This window comes from Macaca mulatta, chromosome 6, assembly GCF_049350105.2.
Source record: "Macaca mulatta isolate MMU2019108-1 chromosome 6, T2T-MMU8v2.0, whole genome shotgun sequence".
Lineage (NCBI taxonomy): Eukaryota > Metazoa > Chordata > Mammalia > Primates > Cercopithecidae > Macaca > Macaca mulatta.
This window is the reverse complement of record NC_133411.1, coordinates 129,512,070-129,531,641: the sequence shown is the minus strand read 5'-3', so window position 1 is coordinate 129,531,641 and position 19,572 is coordinate 129,512,070. Positions and strand designations below refer to the sequence as shown.

General features: G+C 38.9%; 1 protein-coding gene across 3 annotated transcripts in view; it reads right to left on the bottom strand.

The window, feature by feature from the left end:
- PRR16 (proline rich 16) overlaps window positions 1-11,990 on the bottom strand; it is a 312,506-nt gene extending 300,516 nt beyond the window's left edge. For all 3 annotated transcript variants that reach the window (XR_001445490.3, XM_015140636.3, XM_015140635.3), the window contains exon 1: window positions 11,645-11,990. Coding sequence is in view for 1 of the 3 variants with exons in the window: in XM_015140635.3 (XP_014996121.2) it covers window positions 11,645-11,803 (159 nt within the window). In the remaining 2 variants the exon portion in view is untranslated. The remainder of the gene's footprint in view (window positions 1-11,644) is intronic.
- Window positions 11,991-19,572: the final 7,582 nt, after the last annotated feature.

Here is a 19,572-nt window from a genome sequence, read left to right as displayed (position 1 = left end):
CATCTTGTAATTTTCTTTTATAACCCTTAATACTCTACCACAAATATTATTTATATTGTTATTTGAATAGTGTCTCTCTACTAAAATATAAGTTCCAAGATGGCAGGGGCTACATATGTTTTGCTGACTATTTTATCCATATGGACTAGCCCAGTACCCTGCATACAGTAGGCAATAAAAGAAATATTTTTCTGGGTTTATTTTTATTTTTATTTTTTGAGGCAGAATCTTTCTCTGTCACCCAGGCTTGAATGCAGGAGCATGGTCACAGTTCACTGGAACCTTGAACTCCTGGGCTCAAGCGATCCTCCCACCTCAGGCTCCAGAGTAGCTGGGACTATAGGCACGTACTACAGCATCCAGCTTATTTTTCATTTCTTACAGAAACAGGGTCTTGCTCTGTTGCCTAAGCTGGTCTTGAACTCCTGGCCTCAAGCAATCCTCCTACCTCTGCCTCCCAAAGTGTCAAAAAAAATTTTAATGAGTAAATAAGGTATGGATTTCAAAGAAGTTAAGGAAGCAAATGGCAGAAAAAAACAGAAGAAAAAAAGGAAGACAGAAAGTTGAGAAGAAAGGAGAAAAACAAGAAAGGAAAAAGAGACATGATTTAAAGAAAGCAGAAGATGAAAAAGAGTAAAAAGAAATTATGTTGAAGTTAGAAGACTGAAAAATAGCAGAGCGACTGTGTGGCTGCCAGGAATTGGGAAGCAGGTCATGGACTTCGGCTTAAAGGGCGAAATATCAAGAGATCAACTCCAACACTTGCTCTTAGTTAACCTCTCTGTCTGTGCTTCCTCACCTATAGAATAATTACAGGTACCTCAAAGGGTGGCTATGAGGATTAAAGTAGTTAACTCACAAGAGTCCCTGGTACACAGTGAGCATTTAACAGTTGTCAGTCATCAGTATCATCATCATCTGTAATTTGTCCCCTACTAGACAGCAGTGAAACCATTCTAAATTATCTTCTGTCTACAGAAATGAAAACGGCAGAAGCGGCATAAGACTAATTGATGGATGAGACAAAAGTCCTTCCACTAATCAAGGTTGCCTCTGATCTCACTCACAAACTACCTGGCAAGAAGACAAACAGCTCAGCCTCGACTGCTCCCTTCATTCCTTCTGAGTTTCTCCTTTTTTCTCCCCAATCCTAAAACACACATATTTACCCAAATCCCTTACAAATTATCAATTTAACTTTTATTTCATTGTGAAAAAAATGGAAAGCAAGAAAATTGAAGTGGTGGATGGAAATTGGAAGGCATATTTTTAAAGTAGGTTGAATTAAGGAAAAAAGAATGAGGTAAATGTAAAGAAAAATACAAATAATGGTATTTTAAAAAGATAGCAAATACAAGACATGAAAGAGACATGAAGTCTCAATGCTTGATGGATAGGCATAAAGAAAGAAAAAGGCAGGTAGCAAAAGCAGTATTAAGTAATATGGAATAAGATGGAAGAGCAAGAGCAGTAGTTCTCAAAGTAGCCCTTTGGGTTCCTAGTGCTATGACTGCAAAGTGGAAAGAGGACATTTGGCATCATCTAGAAACATTTTCCATGGTCACATCAAAATTTTTGGTTGCTACTGGCATCTAGTTGTAGATGCTGCCAACCATCCTACAATGCACAGGACAATCCCCCCAACAAAGAATTATTCACTCAATACGTCAACAGTGCAGAGTTGGAGAAACCCTGAGCCAGAGATTAAAGGTAAAAAGATGGAAGTATAACAGATTTAGTCACCTCTCTGCTCAAAAGTCCCATTTTAGTCCAAGGAAGAGTCAAAATCCTTAGACATGTCCCCCATATCCATCTGACCTTACCACTGCTACTCTTGCCCTGCTCCTCCTCTCCTGCCACCCTGGCCCCTTGTTCTGCTGCAAATGCATGGAAAACTTGCCCACTATAAGGCCCCTGGGGCTGCTGTTTCCTACTTGGGAAAATGCTCCCCTAGATTTCCTTACTGCTTGCTCCTTTGCCTTCAAGCCTTCCCCCCAGTGCCGCCATGCCGCTTTCTCACTGAGGCTTATTCTGGACAATCCTATTTAAAATTGCACTTCCTCCTCATCACTGTTTATCCCATTATAATCTTTCATTACTTCATAAGATCGAACACCTTCTAATATTTGATGTAAACTGGTGTTTATTTTACTGACCTATCTTCCCCATGCCCTTACCATCCACTACGTAAACTCCATGAAGGAATTTTGTCTGTTTTGTTCCCCACTATATCCCTAGAAACTAGAACAGTGCCTGGTATACAGTAGGTGTTAAACACTGCTTGTTGAATAAATGAATAAAGGGGCTCAGACAAATTCAAATAATAATAATAACGACAGATACACATACAATGCTTGCTTTATGCATCGGAACTATTCTAAACGTTCTACAAAGAACTCATTTAATCTTTGTAACCAACTTATACTGCACGTAACATTGTCACTATCGCCACGCTAAGGAGAAAATGAAAGCAGAAATTAAATAATGTGCTCAATATTGCACAGCAGAGCAATTTGAAAAAAAAGCAGTCTGACTTCAGAGTTTGCGCTCTCACCCTTCTATACTATGCTACCTTACTGAGTAACACAGACTAAAATTCTCCTATTAAAAAAAAGATAACCCCAAACATTTATCAAAAACATCGATCAGTGCAATAGACAACCAAATTTATACTTTATTTTATATATATATATAATTGAATAAACAAATATATCTCTGATATTTGGGCTTTAAAATTACAAAGTTATCTCAATTAATAATAGTCAGCCTACAGTGTTATCACTGTCGTCAGAAGTAAACAGAAAATAGTTACTTCAAGGGCAGATCACTAAGCTTATTCATATTTGCATCTTTTACTTTCTTTAGCATAGTGACTTACACATATCAATAATTCAATATGTCTTTCATAATTCATGTTAATGTCACACAGGAAAATAATAAAATAAAGAAAAATGCTGTTCTGGAATCAGTTTTAAGAAGAGAATATGCTTAATTTACATTGAGTTCTGAAAACTTTTTGTCCATCTATTTACTGATATACTATGGCACACATCATAAGAAACAACCAAATGAGAGAGTTAACCTTTAGACACACAACATCCTACAATTTTTGCAAAGTAGTGAATTATAAATATACTATCTATTTTCACACTGACATCACATTCTAAGAGAAATAAACTGTTGATACACCACTCATTTTTTTACCCTACATAAAAAACATCAAACCACAGCCATCAGTATTTCTTTTTTTTCTTCTTGTAGAGCCATGACTTTTAATTCTGAAAATTATGGAGCTGAACCTCAAACAATTAGCTAAAACTTCTAAAAAATAAAATGGCAATCAACCACTTGTTTTGTCTCTTTACCTGAGTCATCCCACCCACCCAAGATTCTCTGAACATGCGCAGGAACCACATTTGTGTGACATTTTGTTCCAGAAGAAATAATCCCAACTTTTTTTTCCTTCTTTTGAAGGGGTTTGTGATATGGGGGTAGGGGGAATATTAACAACCACTGATGCTAGAAGGCAATTAATTTGACTGATATTTTTTAACCCAATGTTTTTCTCTCATATAAACATACAGTTTGAAATCTTGAGATAAGATGTGATATTATGAAAGGGGTATATGCACACCAATATATCTGTTACCATTTGTGTGGTACTAGAGAAAGAACCTGTCAGAAATCATCAAATTTGCTTTTTCCAGACAAGGATGACATATGTTATCTGTAGCTGAAAATCTATTTATAGTGTCCTAAACATCATAACTGTTTCATTGAGCATAAGTATGTAATTTGCCAAATTTCAATTATTCTGCAAGTAAACATTTATCTCAAACACCAATCTGAAGTACCATTTGCAAAGTAGAAAGAGAGAAAACAAAGATTATGAATATAAATTCAGTCCTAACAATGTTAATATTTCTTGTCTGAAAGTGGGGTCTGGGAGTTTAAATCCTTTGGAATCCTCATGTCTTTCCTTTCTAAATAAATAAATAGCTTACCCCATATAAGCAAGACAACATTTGTCCTGAGCTGACAGACTACCTTGTGAGTCTACTTTGATTTGAATATTAGATATGTTTTTATTTTCTCATTTCAGTTAATGCTACTTTCTGGTTCTTGTTTAAAGACGAATTACTGCTGGCTTTGGGTTCCCAGTTCCTGTGGGAAACTTAATTCAGAGTCATTCTCCAAATGAACACTAACTTTTAACACAATAAACATTTCTATTCATAATATACTGGAAAAGAAAACAATTTTAGAATAAGGCCATTTCTTATACCCCTTATATGTGGGAGAGAGGAGGTGGTTTATAATCGACAGCACTAAAGTTAATACAAGAAATCAAATTATAATAAACATACGACATCATTAGCCAGTTCAACAATGTTGCTCCTAGTAAAGAATTCAACAAGATTCTCTAATTCTTCAGTCATAGCAGAAAACAAGAAAACTGTCAAACCCCAAATGTCTCAGAAAATTTAAGGATACTGTCTCTCTTCTAAGGTAATTTAACAGCAACAAGAGAATAATACATTCCAAATTATTTTTATTCATTTGAAACAATTATATACAATGGTAGATATCAACAAGCTTCCATACTAGTTGTTCCTTTATTTTCTCAGCCAGAATATTAAACAGCTATGTAATATTCTTATCAACATTTTTGTTGAATAAACTAAAGGTAATTAATCACAGCACCTCTTTATTTGCAAATTTTAAATTGCAAGGTCTAATTTACTCAGTATTAATTTTGTCTCAATACTGTTTTCTGCAACCCACAAAAACAATGACTGTTACCATGAAGTTAATAAACTACAGCAAGCCTTAATGAAATAACGAAATGGTTTATTAGCTTCACTCCCAATTTAAGAAACAGTGTCCACATATATACTGCTGCTGCAAGCAAAAATTTGTGAAAACTCCCTGGAAGACAGTTTGGCAACATGAATTGAGAATTATAAAGCTTTTAGATCCTTGACTTCTAAGAAAATGTTTAAAAACAATTAGGAAACGTGATAGAGCTTGGTGGTCAATGCTGTTCTCTGACACCAAGCTATCTGGCAATGAAACTTCACTTCTCCACTTACAAGTCAAGTGAGTTGGGCAAATGACTTAATATCTCAGACCTCAGATTTCTTATCTGTAAAATCGGCAATATTAGTAACTTCCTCATCTATCTGTTCTGAGAATTAGATAATTTAATATAGATAAAGGCACTGAGAAGAGTACCTGGCAGAGAGTAAGACCTCTGTTAGCTATTCATATTGCCAAAACTCCTCTTTCTAGTGATATTTAATAACCATGAAAAGCTGGAAATAAATAGACTATCCAACATTAAGAGAAGTATGAAGTAACTTACAGCAAATCTGTGTAATAGTTATGATCTATATTATTCAAGAAAGTAGAAAATGTCATTGTTTATAATCTATAACTTTGTATAACTTCATCTATGTTAAAATATGCATACAAAAAGACTAAAAGGAAATATAACAAAATGCTTAGTATATCTATTTTTATGTGGTACTACAGATAATTTTTATTTTCTCTTTTATATTTCTTTAGATTTTTGCAAACTTTCTATAATATTCATGTACTGCTTCTAACATCAGAAAAAATAAATTTGATTTTTTTAATAGTGCCCTTTGTTGTTTGTTAATTTTGTATTTGCAGCTTGATGTCAGTTATGTATATTTCAATCAGAGTTGCATCAGCGACCTACTGGAATTTTATTACGCGAATTCTCAAAAATTGACCCTGAAATTTTTCATAAACTATTCTACAGAAGGAAAGTTCTATAGTTTGGGAAAATATGTTTTGCTCCAACTTGCATTTCTATCTCTTTTTCTATATTTAGATTTAAGTACCTGAGATCCTCAGAGAAGCAAGGGTGAAAATAACATAATTCAGGTAATAATGAAACCTATTAGACGGGCTTTATTATCTACGACTTCACTATTTCCTGAAACACATTGTCTATTACTTTAAGGCTGCTTGAATTTCTTATCAGCTAATCCTCTAAGTGTTGAATGTTTTAACTCATTGGAAATAGACAATGATGGATGATTACTGGCTATGTTTATGTTCTCAAAATTATTTTTGGTAACATGCTAGGCCATCATGCCTAAGTAAAGAAAAATTTTAGGGCATTTTAGCATTTGGTAAATATACCACAATTTGGGGAGGTAGACTGTTGTATAAAGTAATAAAAGTATGACTATTGCTACAATTAAAAGAACTACTAAATTCTATTTATTCACAACTTTAGAACCTGGAAAATACTTTGGGGTGGACATGGTGTTCATGCCTATAATTTAAGCACTTTGGGAGGCCTAAGCAGGAGGATGACTTCAAGACAGGTGTTAAAGACCAGCCTGGAGAACATAGCAAGATACCATCTCCACCAAAAAAAAAAAATTAAAAATTAGCCAGGCATGGTGGCGCATGCCTGTAGTCCCAGCTACTCAGAAGGCTGAGCTGGTAAGACTCCTTCAGCCTAAGAGATGGAGGCTGCAGTGAGCCAAGATCTCTATCACTGCACTACAAGCTAAGTGACAGGGCAAGACTGTCTCAAACAAAAAGAAAATACTTCCAAGATTATTCTCTATAATTTTTTCTTGTAATGAATTTTTTATGCATGGGCTCATTAACCAAAAAATACTCAGTAGGACTTTCCAGAACAACAAACTATAGAATATCAAGTGGTTAAGACATTAAAAGAGGGAACATTTAAAAGTGAAAATATAGGCCGGGCGCGGTGGCTCAAGCCTGTAATCCCAGCACTTTGGGAGGCCGAGATGGGTGGATCACGAGGTCAGGAGATCAAGACCATCCTGGCTAACACGGTGAAACCCCGTCTCTACTAAAAAATACAAAAAAACTAGCCGGACGAGGTGGCGGGCGTCTGTAGTCCCAGCTACTCGGGAGGCTGAGGCAGGAGAATGTCGTGAACCCGGGAGGCGGAGCTTGAGGTGAGCTGAGATCTCGCCACTGCACTCCAGCCTGGGTGACAGAGCAAGACTCCGTCTCAAAAAAAATAAATAAATTAAAAAAATAAAAAATAAAAAATAAAAGTGAAAATATTTTTCAGATAATTGTTAATTCTGTTTTCATCAGTTCAAATCAGACTGTTTCCTATGGGTTTCGAATTTTTCAAAATTCAACTTAAATTTATTTCAGTTTATGCCACTATAAGACAAATTATGGGTGCTTTCCAGTCCATGGCAACAATGCTGACATACTTCTCATCAATGGAGATCCAGTCACTGAGTGATTCTAAGGCAACAACAAAACAACTTATTTTAACTTGTTCCTCCGTTAGAGTCATGTCTACTCAGAGAGCCTCTCAAGAAATTATATATATAAATGTTTTTTCAACTCATATAGTAGCTTTGTTGCTTCAAATCATAAAAATAAACACTACAAGAAAAGCTCAAGGTTATAACAAGTCTAAACTAGAAGAGAATCCCGCTAAAGCTGCAATTAATTTTGTTTCCAGATAAAAGGCTGATTATTAGAGATTCCAGTGTCACTGTGACCAGTAAGATATGTGATCCCATATTAATACCTGAATTTAATGCAAAACAGTTTACCAGTGAGATCTTCATAAAAGAACAGGCATATTGCTACTCAAAGGCATTAGATTACTTCAGAAATATTTTAAAAAGCAATTGCCTTGTTTCTACATTTCATAGTGAAAAAGTATCACTCACACCTACTCTACCAGTTACGGTTAATTTTATCCCTAAAACTCTAGAGTTTCACTACTATTTTCTTTTTATTTTTTTTTTCAATGTGTAGAAAAATGCAACGTGGATTACTCATGTAGTCCAAACCTATTTCCTTTTACCTTCTGACTATCTCTTAAAACCTAATTTACATTAAGAAAAAGAAGAATTCAAAATCTTCCTTTTTAACTCTCCATTTCTCCAAAAGACTCACCTTTAATGGAAATCTTCAATATTTAGTTACAACATTTGAACATGTTATCTCCTGTATATGGTATTGATCCATTCATGTTAATCATGACAAACTAAATCACCTGCAAATTTCTCAAAATTCATATATTTTAATCTTTTTAAGCTTCTTTCTTCATCAAAGACTTGCCATACTACTAAGTATGCAGCATGTATCATTTTATAAATCAGCATATACTCATTCTTATTCTCAATTCTCGATTTCCCCAAGCCTGCAGTGAGAGTGGCCACTAAAGGCCACAATGCCTTTTGATAGCGCTGAGGTTGAAAGACAGGATAAATATATCCCTACCTAACCTTTGGAGCTCACTGAGACCAGAAACGATGCTTTATTCATCTTGGTGGCAATTAAAAAGGTGGTATTAGTACTTTGAACATGGTAGGTGCTCAATAAGTATACTGAATTATATTTAAGGCTTTTCCAATAAATTAATTGCATAGAAAACTAAAGGACCCATATTATTTCTGAAAAGTCAAATTGTTTGAGATTTTACTAAATTCTGACAGTAGAATAAGGCTGCTCTTGGACTTTCTAGAAAGCCTGTTCCTCTGCTTCTAATATATAATCCAATTATAACTGATTAAGCAATTAGAACGAAATAATCATAAAACAGATACCCAAAATAACAACTCAGCTTGCTGAGCAGACTGGAGTTTTGTCACTATTTATTAAAGTGTTTCAGGCAACTACTATTATGTTTGAATCTATTCTACTACCTGAGTTTTCAGATGACTTAAGCCCAGAGAACTTCCATGAAGAAAAGCAATATCAAAATAACCTCAAACCAAAGTTTAATATTGTTGGTGCAGAAATTATGCAAAAACAAAGAACAGAATTAAAGAAGATTGCATTTTAACTAGATATTTTTTGAAAGCAGAAAGAAGAAACAAATACTATGTGATGACTGACATAGTGATACAGTCATAACTACTTTTTTAATTTCTGTCCCAAGTTAAGAAGAACTCACCGATAATTTATATTAAAATATATTATGGTCTAAAAGCATAGCATTGCCAATAAAGGAGTTAGAATTCTAAATATAGCAGTGTATATTTAACACGTACTCATTTTAAGCTGCCAGAATATTGAATATGACAACTGATGAATAGCAACATTCATTTACAGAAACCAACAAGCTTTGTAATATACGAAGTTTTGTTATTTCTTTATCCAAAACTATACCAAAGACATGTTCACTCACATATGCAGGATTATCCTAAAAAGATACATGCTGGACAACTGCAAGATGTCATAGGTTAAACATGCCCTATAAATACTTTGTTCTCAAAATACTTTCCTTCGTATTATATGAATAGCCAATGTTTTGGGATTTGGCCATAGTAGGTACACTTCCTTGTGCAAATCTAGGATGATGATACCCCACAAAAGTAATTAACAATCACATCACATTATTTATCAGTCATAAATTTCAGTTTCATGGTGAGATTTTTACTCAAACAGATCCTTAAGGCAAACAAATATTCCAAAATGTTGAGTCAAAATTGTATCTCTAGATCTGTTATATATTTTCATCTACTGGGTTGTACAGTATCTCTGCTTTCTATTCCTCTTATAAACAACCTTTTTTTTTTCACCTTAAAAAATCTTCAGTAATGAAGACACAGAAAGTGGTATCAACAGATTTCCTGATTTACATTTTTGTGATTCTACCCAATAACCACAGGGAGGTTGAAGATTTCACTACAGATCTACTTGATCTCTAAATGTCCATAAATAATGATGCAAAGTAAAACCAGGACCATGTGTAGTTTCTTGTCATTTATTCTGTGCAAAAAAAGTGAGTGGACTGGCATTATAACATAAGGAAGTATGGCTCACAGATGCAGAATTCTGCTTAACTACCTTTCTTTTAGTCTCAGCCTCATGATAACAGTAAATACGTTTCTGTGCCGCTGTAGGTTTTCTACATTCCCCATAGAAACCTTACCAATTATTAAGCACAATTCTGCCGAAAGGAATATGCCCAATTTCATTTTTTAAAACGCCATAATGTTTCAGATGAAAACACAGTCTGCCAAAGATGTCATATAAAAGAATAACAAAGAAAGGGACAGCATTTTTAGAATTGAATTTCAATGCATAACCCCACCATCTGTCAACCAGTTGTGAAGCAATAATCCTAGAGAAACCCTGAAAACACGAACAAGTTTTATCCCTGAATCTATATGAACAGCCACTCTCCGGACCTCAGTAGTAATTATGTTCTGTCTGTGGAGTAACCTACAGGAACGACATTTGCCATTGGCAAACTTAACCCTGGCCACGAATGGCCCATTTTAACAGACTTATATTAGGTAACAAATGCGGAGTTCAGTTCATAGAGGTAATGGGGGGAGGGAAGGAAGACGACGGGGCTCTTGAAATTTGGTTTGGAAATTGAATACAGGAGGTTAATCTCTAGAGGCCAGTCATCCAAACAACCCTCAGTCTCCTCCCCCTTGGCTTCAGAAACAGGATTACAATTTTGGACCTAGACTGCGCCCCACCCCTTCTTTTCCCGCTGCAGCCACCACCACCTTCGAAGTTCCAGTCTTAGCTCTCACGCAAGCGGAGCTACGGACTCCCTCACCGAGAACCGCACCAGGAGCCCATTCAGTAGTGAGCGGCGCGCTGGGACTCTGCCACCAGCTCCGCGACGCCGCCCGCAGCCAGCCTGGCTCGGGAGACCCCACCCCTCCCAGCCCGGCCCCCGCCCCCGCCCGGAGCCGCCGCCTGAGTTACGCAGCCTCAACCCTGACACCTTCCCTGCTTCTTTCCATCTGGATCACCTGGGGCTAGGGGCGGGCGGGAGTAGGGCTGAACATAAGTGAGATAGAGGAAAAGGGGGGAAGAACCGAAGCAGTCCCAGTTGCAGAGAGCCACGACGCCAGTGGCAAGACCCCGGCCACACACACACTCTCCTGCGCGTCCTGCTCCTCGGGTTCAGTGCCAAGTGGCGACAGGGTGGAAGGAAGAAAAGAGAGGTAGGGTGTCAGGAAGGCCCAGAGTTACTGGGAACGACATTCGGAGGAGAGCAGGGGATGCTTCAGGAACTGAGAAAGTGAGAAAGTCCCAGATCCCCCTCCTTAGCCCCAAGGCTGCCAGCAGCCCGGGTCGCCTTCCCTGCAGCAAGGCTCAGGAGACAGGGAGGGGAGTCTGAGCAAAGCTTCCCCCAGGCTGCCCTCCCTGATCTGGCCCAGGGCCCAGAACCCGGCCCCTCTTCAGCCCCGACTTGGGGAGGCTGCCAGATAGGCAGCGGACTTGCCAAAGGACTCTGGGGAAGCAAGAGGGCAGGAGAGGAGCATCTTGCACGCTCCGGCCGGGCTGCTCACGACTTCCTCTGCCGACACACCCCCAGCTAACCCCCTCCGCCGTCGTCACACACACAGATTCAGAGACACGCGTGCGTTCACCCCTCCCACCAGCCCAGGTCCATCGATTAAAACACTAGTTGATTTCTTCCTGATTAAAAAAAAAAAAAAAATTAAAAAGTGCAACAACAACTCCTCTCAGGAGTATCCGGAGCAAAGAAAGTCCGTCTGCAGGCGCCTTTTCTGTAGTTTCCCAGGAGTTTGGAAATCTGGCGGTCCCTGCCGAAAATGGGAAGGGGACCCCGCAGGGGTCGAAGGGCGCCGAACTCCCTCCCCACCCCCGCGCCTCTCACCTCCTTAAGTTCCTTGGCCACGTCCTTCAGGTCGCCCAGGACTAATTCCAGATCTTCCACGATGATCTTGATCTGTTCCTTCACCTTGGTTTTGGAGGCTGCCGGCGGTCCCTCGGCTGGACAGGACGAGGAGGGTTTCCCCTTAGACTTGGCTGACATTCTTCGGGGGCAAGCGAGGCAGGTCAGGACAGGCGAGCGAGCGGAGGCTGCTGCGTGCCCCCGTCCCTGGCGCTGCTACAGCCGCTGCCGCCCCGGTCCCCCCACATCTTGGGCGCTCCCTGGGCAGCAGCGTGTGGCTGCGCTGCGCGCTCGGCCGGGCGGCCGCACAGTGGTGCTGCCATCAACTCCCGAGACGCGGCGCTCGGCGCGGGGCTGCAGACGGGCGAGCAGCGCGCCTGCGCCTCCTCCTGCCGCCGCCCGCCGCTCTCGCGCACACGCGCTCGCTCCCCGCCCGCTCCCCGCCCGCGGAGAGGGGCGACGGACCGCGGCGCCCTGGCTGACGCTAGCAGTCCCCTCGACGTTGCCCTTCGAGATCTCTCCCAGACCACGTTGGCATCAAGGTGGGAGAAACAAGTCTGTGTCCTGCCCGCCACCTCCTCTTGGTTCTGAAATGTCCCCATCATCTCAGCCTGCTGTATGTCATCTCACAACTAGCCTGGATTCTTTCTGCTTCACTTGCTAGCAGGGACCTGGATCAATTCAGAAAGAACCACAGTGGGATCAGGAGTTGGAGACAGTCTGTAAAGTGGCCCTACAGATTTATCCAAACCCAAATGATGTCGAGAGGCCTCTAATCAATCTCTTGGTGACCTGTGAGTCAAACAAACTTTTTAACTTCTGCAGAAAAAAAAAGCGGGGGGAGGTACATAATAATAGCTATTGGTCATCTATTGAAATCATGAAATTTAACCAGTGTTCTTGAAAGAGGTACCCTAATCCTGCTAATTCCACAAAGCTAATATTGGATATATTAATTTGAAGTCCCCACACCCCAAATTCCCGCTGAGTGTCTTGAGTCGTCTTGGCTGTATGTCTTATCTGGCCCAACTCTTTTTTTTTTTTTTTTTTTTTTAAACTGTCCTTCCTCTTTTTGTGACCTATGCTGATTTACATTTTGAGTGGAGTCGGGGAGGCATCCTATTTGGACCTCGTGAAGGAGCTGAGTAAGAGTTTGCCTCAAACTTCTCTTTCATCATTTTTCAAACCTCCATTTCAACTCTTTTGCTACTACACAATTAGGAAACAACTTTCTGACTTTTCTGTCAAGAAGACCCAAGAAGGGAAGTTAATAGGAAGCCTTCGGTTCACTCTCAGTAGGTGTCTACAATTCTCATTAGCTAGAGTTTTAATTTCCTTAGTTGCAAACCCATGGGCTATTAGCTACTGACCCGGCAGGCTGACTCTATTTTCTTCACTGCACACTCCTCCAGATCATTCTTTTAATAGGCTTCCGCTTTTCGTCATGCGTTAGCACGGCTCTCTGTTTCTTGCTTCTCACACTCTGGGTAGCTCCACTATGCTTCTACACATGAAGACAATCTTGGCAGCTCTCCTCTTCCCAGTTCTGCAGGCTCTTAATCAATCACTCTCTTCATCCTGAACAATTCATCTTTACAAAACCTTTGGAAGTCATATGTGGAATATAGAGGAAGAAAGAGAACGGAAGAAAAAAATGAAATTTGAAAGTGGTGTCAAAAGAAAACCATTGAAAACTGCATTGAAAAATCAGGGGAAGAAATGAGGAAAGGTGAAAAGCAGATGCTGCTGGAAAGACTTAAGAAGAGATTATAAGAACAAGTCTGCAGCATGCAAACAGGAGAAAAGAAAAAGAGAAGAAATGATTATAAGTGTTAAATAAGTAATATGCTTGAGTTCTCTGAGGTAGGGATAATTAGATTTTTTAAAACATCCTTTATATCCTCAAATTCTTCATTTTATAAAAATATACATGAAAATAATTATATCAGGTTTACAGACTCTCCAAAATTGTCAAAAATAGCCAGAGCTAATGGTAGGGAAAAAGAGAAAGTACTATTCTTCTAGATTAGAATTATTTTTTGACTCTTAATAGTAGGCAAGTGGGTAAGAAAGCCCCCAAACTCAAAGTTAAGTCAAACTTTAGACAAGGATATTGGAGAGGAGGAAAGGAAATTGTATTTTCCTTCACAGTGACAAAATAATCCTCCCACAATATAAGAAGATATCCATGCTACTCTGAATCTCATTCACTAAAGATTAAAACAAAACAAAACAAAAACACAGGCCAGGCGCAGTGGCTCATGCCAGTGGCTCATGCCAGCATTTTGGGAGGCCAAGATGGGTGGATCACGAGGTCCGGAGTTCAAGACCAGCCTGGCCAAGATGGCAAAACCCCATCTCTATTAAAAATACGAAAATTAGCCGGGCATGGTGGTGGGTGCCTGTAATCCTAGCTACTCAGGAGGCTGAGGGAAAGAATTGCTTGAACCCGGGAGGTGGAGCTTGCAGTGAGCTCCCCGCCCGCGGAGAGGGAGCCCAGACTCCAGTCTGGGCGACAGAGCGAGACTCTGTCTCAAAAAAAAAAAAAAAAGAGAAAGAAAGAAAGAAAGAAAGAAAGAAAGAAAGAAAGAAAGAAAGAAAGAAAGAAAGAAAGAAAGAAAGAAAGAAAGAAAGAAAGAAAGAAAGAAAGAAAGAAAGAAAGAAAGAAAGAAAGAAAGAAAGAGAAAGAAAGAAAGAAAGAAAGAAAACTGTTATCTTCTGACACTCTAATATCCACTGCTGCTACTGAAACAAATAATTCTGGCTTAAAATCAAATCAAAATTATTGCTTAGAAACACACCACCCACACCCATATCACAATTCACTCTGAGATAATGACTATCATCTATCTATCTATATCAATATGGGTATCTATCTATCTATTATACAATATGGAGTTAACTGAATAGGGAAAAGTTAAAATTGGCTTCCAGGCCCAAACTGAGAAAGCTGGTAGGATTGCAGCAGTGGTGTCTGTCCCTATCTTCTAGTCATTAAGGATCACTTAAAGCAAATCTCCATAAAATATGTCTAAAGAAGAAACTTTTATAAAGAGAGTTAAAAATATTGAGGAGGAGAAGACAGAATAAAAAGGGCCCATGAATATAAATCAAGTGTATTTACTTCCTATTTTTGTATTACCCTATGGAAAAATCTTTCATTCCTTTGGGTCATCCTAGACTCTCTCAGAGATCAGTATGTAGGATGTTTTAGACTCTAGTTATAGAGACCAAACAGCAAAAGTGACACCTAATAAAATTTCTGGTAAATCTTTCTATAAGTTCATTAATGTACTAGTGCTAGCTGCAAATGTACACACCCAAACCACATTACTTATTAACTTAGAAAGGATTTCTAAATAAAGGAGGGTCTTACTCATTTACAGAAGTGATTGTAAACCCAGGATTTTATTCTCCCTGTCTCTCTATTAATCATTTTCTGAGTTTTGTAACAGGAAGAATTGGATAATTACAAGAGATCATCTAGTTTTTGTTTCTTCAGTTACAAGCCTTCATCAGTATTCTCAAGTGTATGCATATGTGCATGTGCGTGTGTGTGTGTTTAATCCACTGCAGCTGATCCCTAGTAATTAACCCATAGGAAATAAACTCTGTGACACTGACATAATTTTAAATTCACAAAAAGCATAAGAATATTCCCAAAATATTTTGTCCCACAGTTCAGCATAGCTGGGGAGGCCTCAGGAATCTTACAATCATGGGGGAAGGTGAAGGGGAAGCAAGGCACCTTCTTCACAAGGTGGCAGGAAGGAGAAGTGTGGAGTGAAGGGGGAAAAGCCCCTTATAAAACCATTAGATCTCATGAGAACTCACTCATTATCATGAGAACAGCATGGGAGAAACTGCCCCCATGATTCAATTACCTCCACCTGGTCTCTTCTTTGACACGTGGTGATTATGGAGATTACAAATCAAGATGAGATTTGGGTGGGGATACTAAGCCTAACCATATCAGTGATATAGCTGTGAAAAATTAGAAAAGTTTTCCATACATATATTTACTATTAAATATATTTTATATGTCCAGGTAGTGGTTGAGAAACTCTAGTACCCATCAGAACTTCTTAAAAAAAAAAAAAAAAAAAAAAAAAAAAAGATTGCTATACTCCCTGCCCCAGGATTTGTAGTCCAGTCTGTCTAGGGTGAGGTCTAAAATGTGTATTTTAACAAATTTCTAGGATGCTGGTAGGGGACCATACTTTGAAAACCACCAATCTGAGAGATTAAAATAAAGACTTTAAGTTTATTTTTACCTGGAATAAGCCTTAAAAATCATCTAGTTAAATTTCTGTTTAGTATAAGCTTTAAAGAACATCTAGATAAATCTTAAATAAGTATAAATCTAAAGAGCATCTACTTAAATGTTAAGACCTTAGTAGGCTAAATGGCATATCCAATATATCACATCTAGGGAACAATGAATTGAGAGCTAGAATTCCTTGTTCACTAATACATTTTGTTGAATTGTCTCTATTGTTCTGGACAATGTCTCCTTTTAATGTATCAACTGCTTTTGGCTTGATGACTATCTACGGTTGATGTATATAGGTTTAAAAAAATGAGACCTGAGAGTTTAAATGTAAGTACTCAACACAATATCCTGAGAAATTAGAACTCTGTCTATTGCAAAAAGGCTGATCAATAAATACTTAACAAAATGAATGAATGAGTAAACTGTTTTCTCTGTGTGTTTTGAAATTAATTCAATTCGACAAATATTTGTAAATGCTTGAGCAAGAATCTATGCTAAGAGTAGATGTGCCACTAGATTTAATTAGACATAATCCCAGCAGGAACAATTAGATAATTCTCTACATGACTCTAATATAAAGTGGGATTACTCGGAGTATCTCTTCCTGCCCTCATTCTTAACTATAGTGAGTTCATTTTATTTGACCTCTGCTATGGTGTGATTATTCCTCCAAAATTAATTTGAAATCCTATCTCCCAAGGTAATTGTATTAGAAGATGGGGCCTTTGGGATTTATTAATTCATGAGGACAAAGCCCACATGAAGGGGATTAGTGTCCTTACAAAGGAGGTGCCAGAGAGCTTCCTCCCTATTTCCATCATATGAGTCTACAGTGAGACCTGTCTCTAAAAGGAGGTAGAACCTCACCAGACACGAAATCAGTTCGTGTCTTGACCTTGGGTTTCACAGGCCCCAGAAATGTGAGACATGAATTTTTATTCTTTATAAGCCATCCAGTCTGTGGTACTTTATTATAGCAGCCCAAATGGATTAAGAGAACATCCAATGTATGTTAATTGGAAGACTTTTTAACCATGTGAAAAAATCTGAATTTTGCTCAACTCAACAGAAAAAAATGTCTCAGAGTTGAACCATAGAAAAGTGAGGATAAAAATATCCTCAGGTAGAATTGGAGCCAGAAATTCTAGAATCATTGGGACTATTTCTTTGTGACTCTATTTCCCACTCCCCTTTTGCGGATTGGCTTCTTGCCCGTATACCATTTTCTCCACAAATTTGAACCTTGGTCACTGGTAAACTCATGCTCACATTTTCACAACTTTACAACTAGAAAAGGATGGTCATCACAGCAAGCTCTCAGGAGAAAATTTGTATACATCCAACTTAGATCAAGAACACACACTATAGTCAATCACTGTGATTTGGATGGGGTTGTAGAGTACAAAACTACTATTACACTTGTGCCATTCTTATAGAAAAGTCATAGTTGTGTATATTTATTACTGCAATTTTCCAACAGATGTCTGTAAAATGAGTTATTCACTCAAAATATGTATATTATGATAATTTTCTGATAGTTGGAACTAAAGTATTTTTAGAAAGTGATTCTATTTTTAAAATTAATGCAAAGAAAGACAGCATATGAATTAGCAGTCATCCTTCATGGGTCAGTAACTGGTAGTGAAGAAGTATAATGATTCAGCCAACTTGGATAAAATTGCCTACCCTGTGGCCTACTTCTTTCCCCCAAAAAGTAGACATACCACTGAAAAAATTAAAACTCTCTCTCTCTCTCTCTCTATATATATATATATCCACCATATAGTATTTATATTGGATTATTATGGGCAGCAAGCCACCCAGGTGCCAAAGAAAGAGACTGAGGGCACAAGCTTTTCCAGTATAATAAAGAATATATATAGAATAAGAATAGTTATACTAGAAATAGAATATAAATATGATTATATATTAATATTATTAATCATTAGTTTCTAGCATTATTTTTTATTCCAATATTATAATAATCTCTGTTCTACAATTATAACCTAGGAAAAATCAGGCCATACAGAGATTGGAGCTGAAGGGACGCAGTGAGAAGTGACCAGAAGGCACGAGTGTGAGACCTCTGTCACGCCCGGACAGGGCCACTAGAGGGCTCCTTGGTCTAGTGGTAACACCAGTGCCTGGGAAGGTGCCTGTTGCCTAGCGGACCTTGGTCAAGCGGTAGCGCCAGTGCCTGGAAAGGCACTCCTTACTTAGCAGACCGGGGAGGGGAGTCTCCCTTTTACTGGAGGAGTTAGAGAAGACTCTGCTCCACCACCTCTTGTGGAAGGCCTGTCGTCAGTCAAGGCTGCCTGCAGCCATCTGGAGGCCTAAATGTCTCCCTGTGATGCTGTGCTTCAGCGGTCACGCTCCTGTTTCACTTTCATGTTCCGCTCTGTACACCTGGCTCCGCCTTCTAGATAGCAGTGGCAGAATTAGTGATAGTATTAAAGTCTTTTATCTTTCTGAGAAGAGCATAGAAGAAATAATGACTCAAGCTGTCCTCTCTCCACCTCGGCTACCTAAAAGGGAAAGGCCCCCTGTCCAGTGGAAACGTGACTCATGTGACCTTATCAATCACTGGAGATGACTCACACTCCTTGCCCTACCCCTTTTGCCTTGTATACAATAAATAGCAGTGTGGTCAGACATTCAGAGCCACTATCGGTCTCTGCGTCTTGGTGGTAGTGGTCCCCTGGGCCCAGCTGTCTTTTCTTCTATCTCTTTGTCTTGTGTCTTTATTTCTACGATCTCTGGTCTCCGCACATGAAGAGAAAAACCCACAGGCCCTGTAGGGCTGGACCCTACAGATTATATACTTTACTTTTATCTCATAGATGGACGTTTTTTAGTTGTTTTTGCTTCCCCAAGTTAGCGTCTATCAAGACCTAGATTTGGCATTCAGTTTACCCATGCCAAAAGCCACCAACCCCCTCATCCTTTCCAATTTCAGGCTCAGGTCCCATCTATAAAGATCTCACCTCAAGCATCCCAGTGCTCTGCTGAAGTGCCCACCAAATGAGCAAGCAATGCTCAAACGATTACTCCATTTCACTCAAGTTTTTAGGAATTACCACTTGTCCTGAAACCCTGAGGCCAGTGCCTAACAGGGTAGTCCCAAACTCGTTCTACCTCACAGCTTCAAATTGCTGGATTAGGTGGTAAGAGAACCTAGGACTTTACTTACTCCAGGACACAGCTGTGGCCAAGGAGGTGTTCCTAAAATTTTACCTGTTGCCACTCTACACAGCTTAACAGCCCCTTTCCTTGGAAGGGGATTCAGCTAGAACAAAGGACACCTTAATCATTTAGCAGAACTCAATACACTCAGCATGCATCAAGGTAAATGAAAGCCCTATTCAATCATTCAGATACCCAGATAATTTTGGAGGTACTTAGAGATTTCTGTCCTTATTAAGTTTCAAGGTACTTTCCCCACTCCAAGGAAATGAGTAACTATGATCAAGGATAAAATTACAGAGGACAAATAAGTTGTCAAAAGCTATACTCCCTGACCTTCAGATATAAAACCATATTCTGTTAGCTGTTAGGTGGTCACCAATACTGTGTGTGACCACATATAGTAGGCAGTTTTAGTTCTTCATCCAGGAACTAGAATGGAATGACTGACACA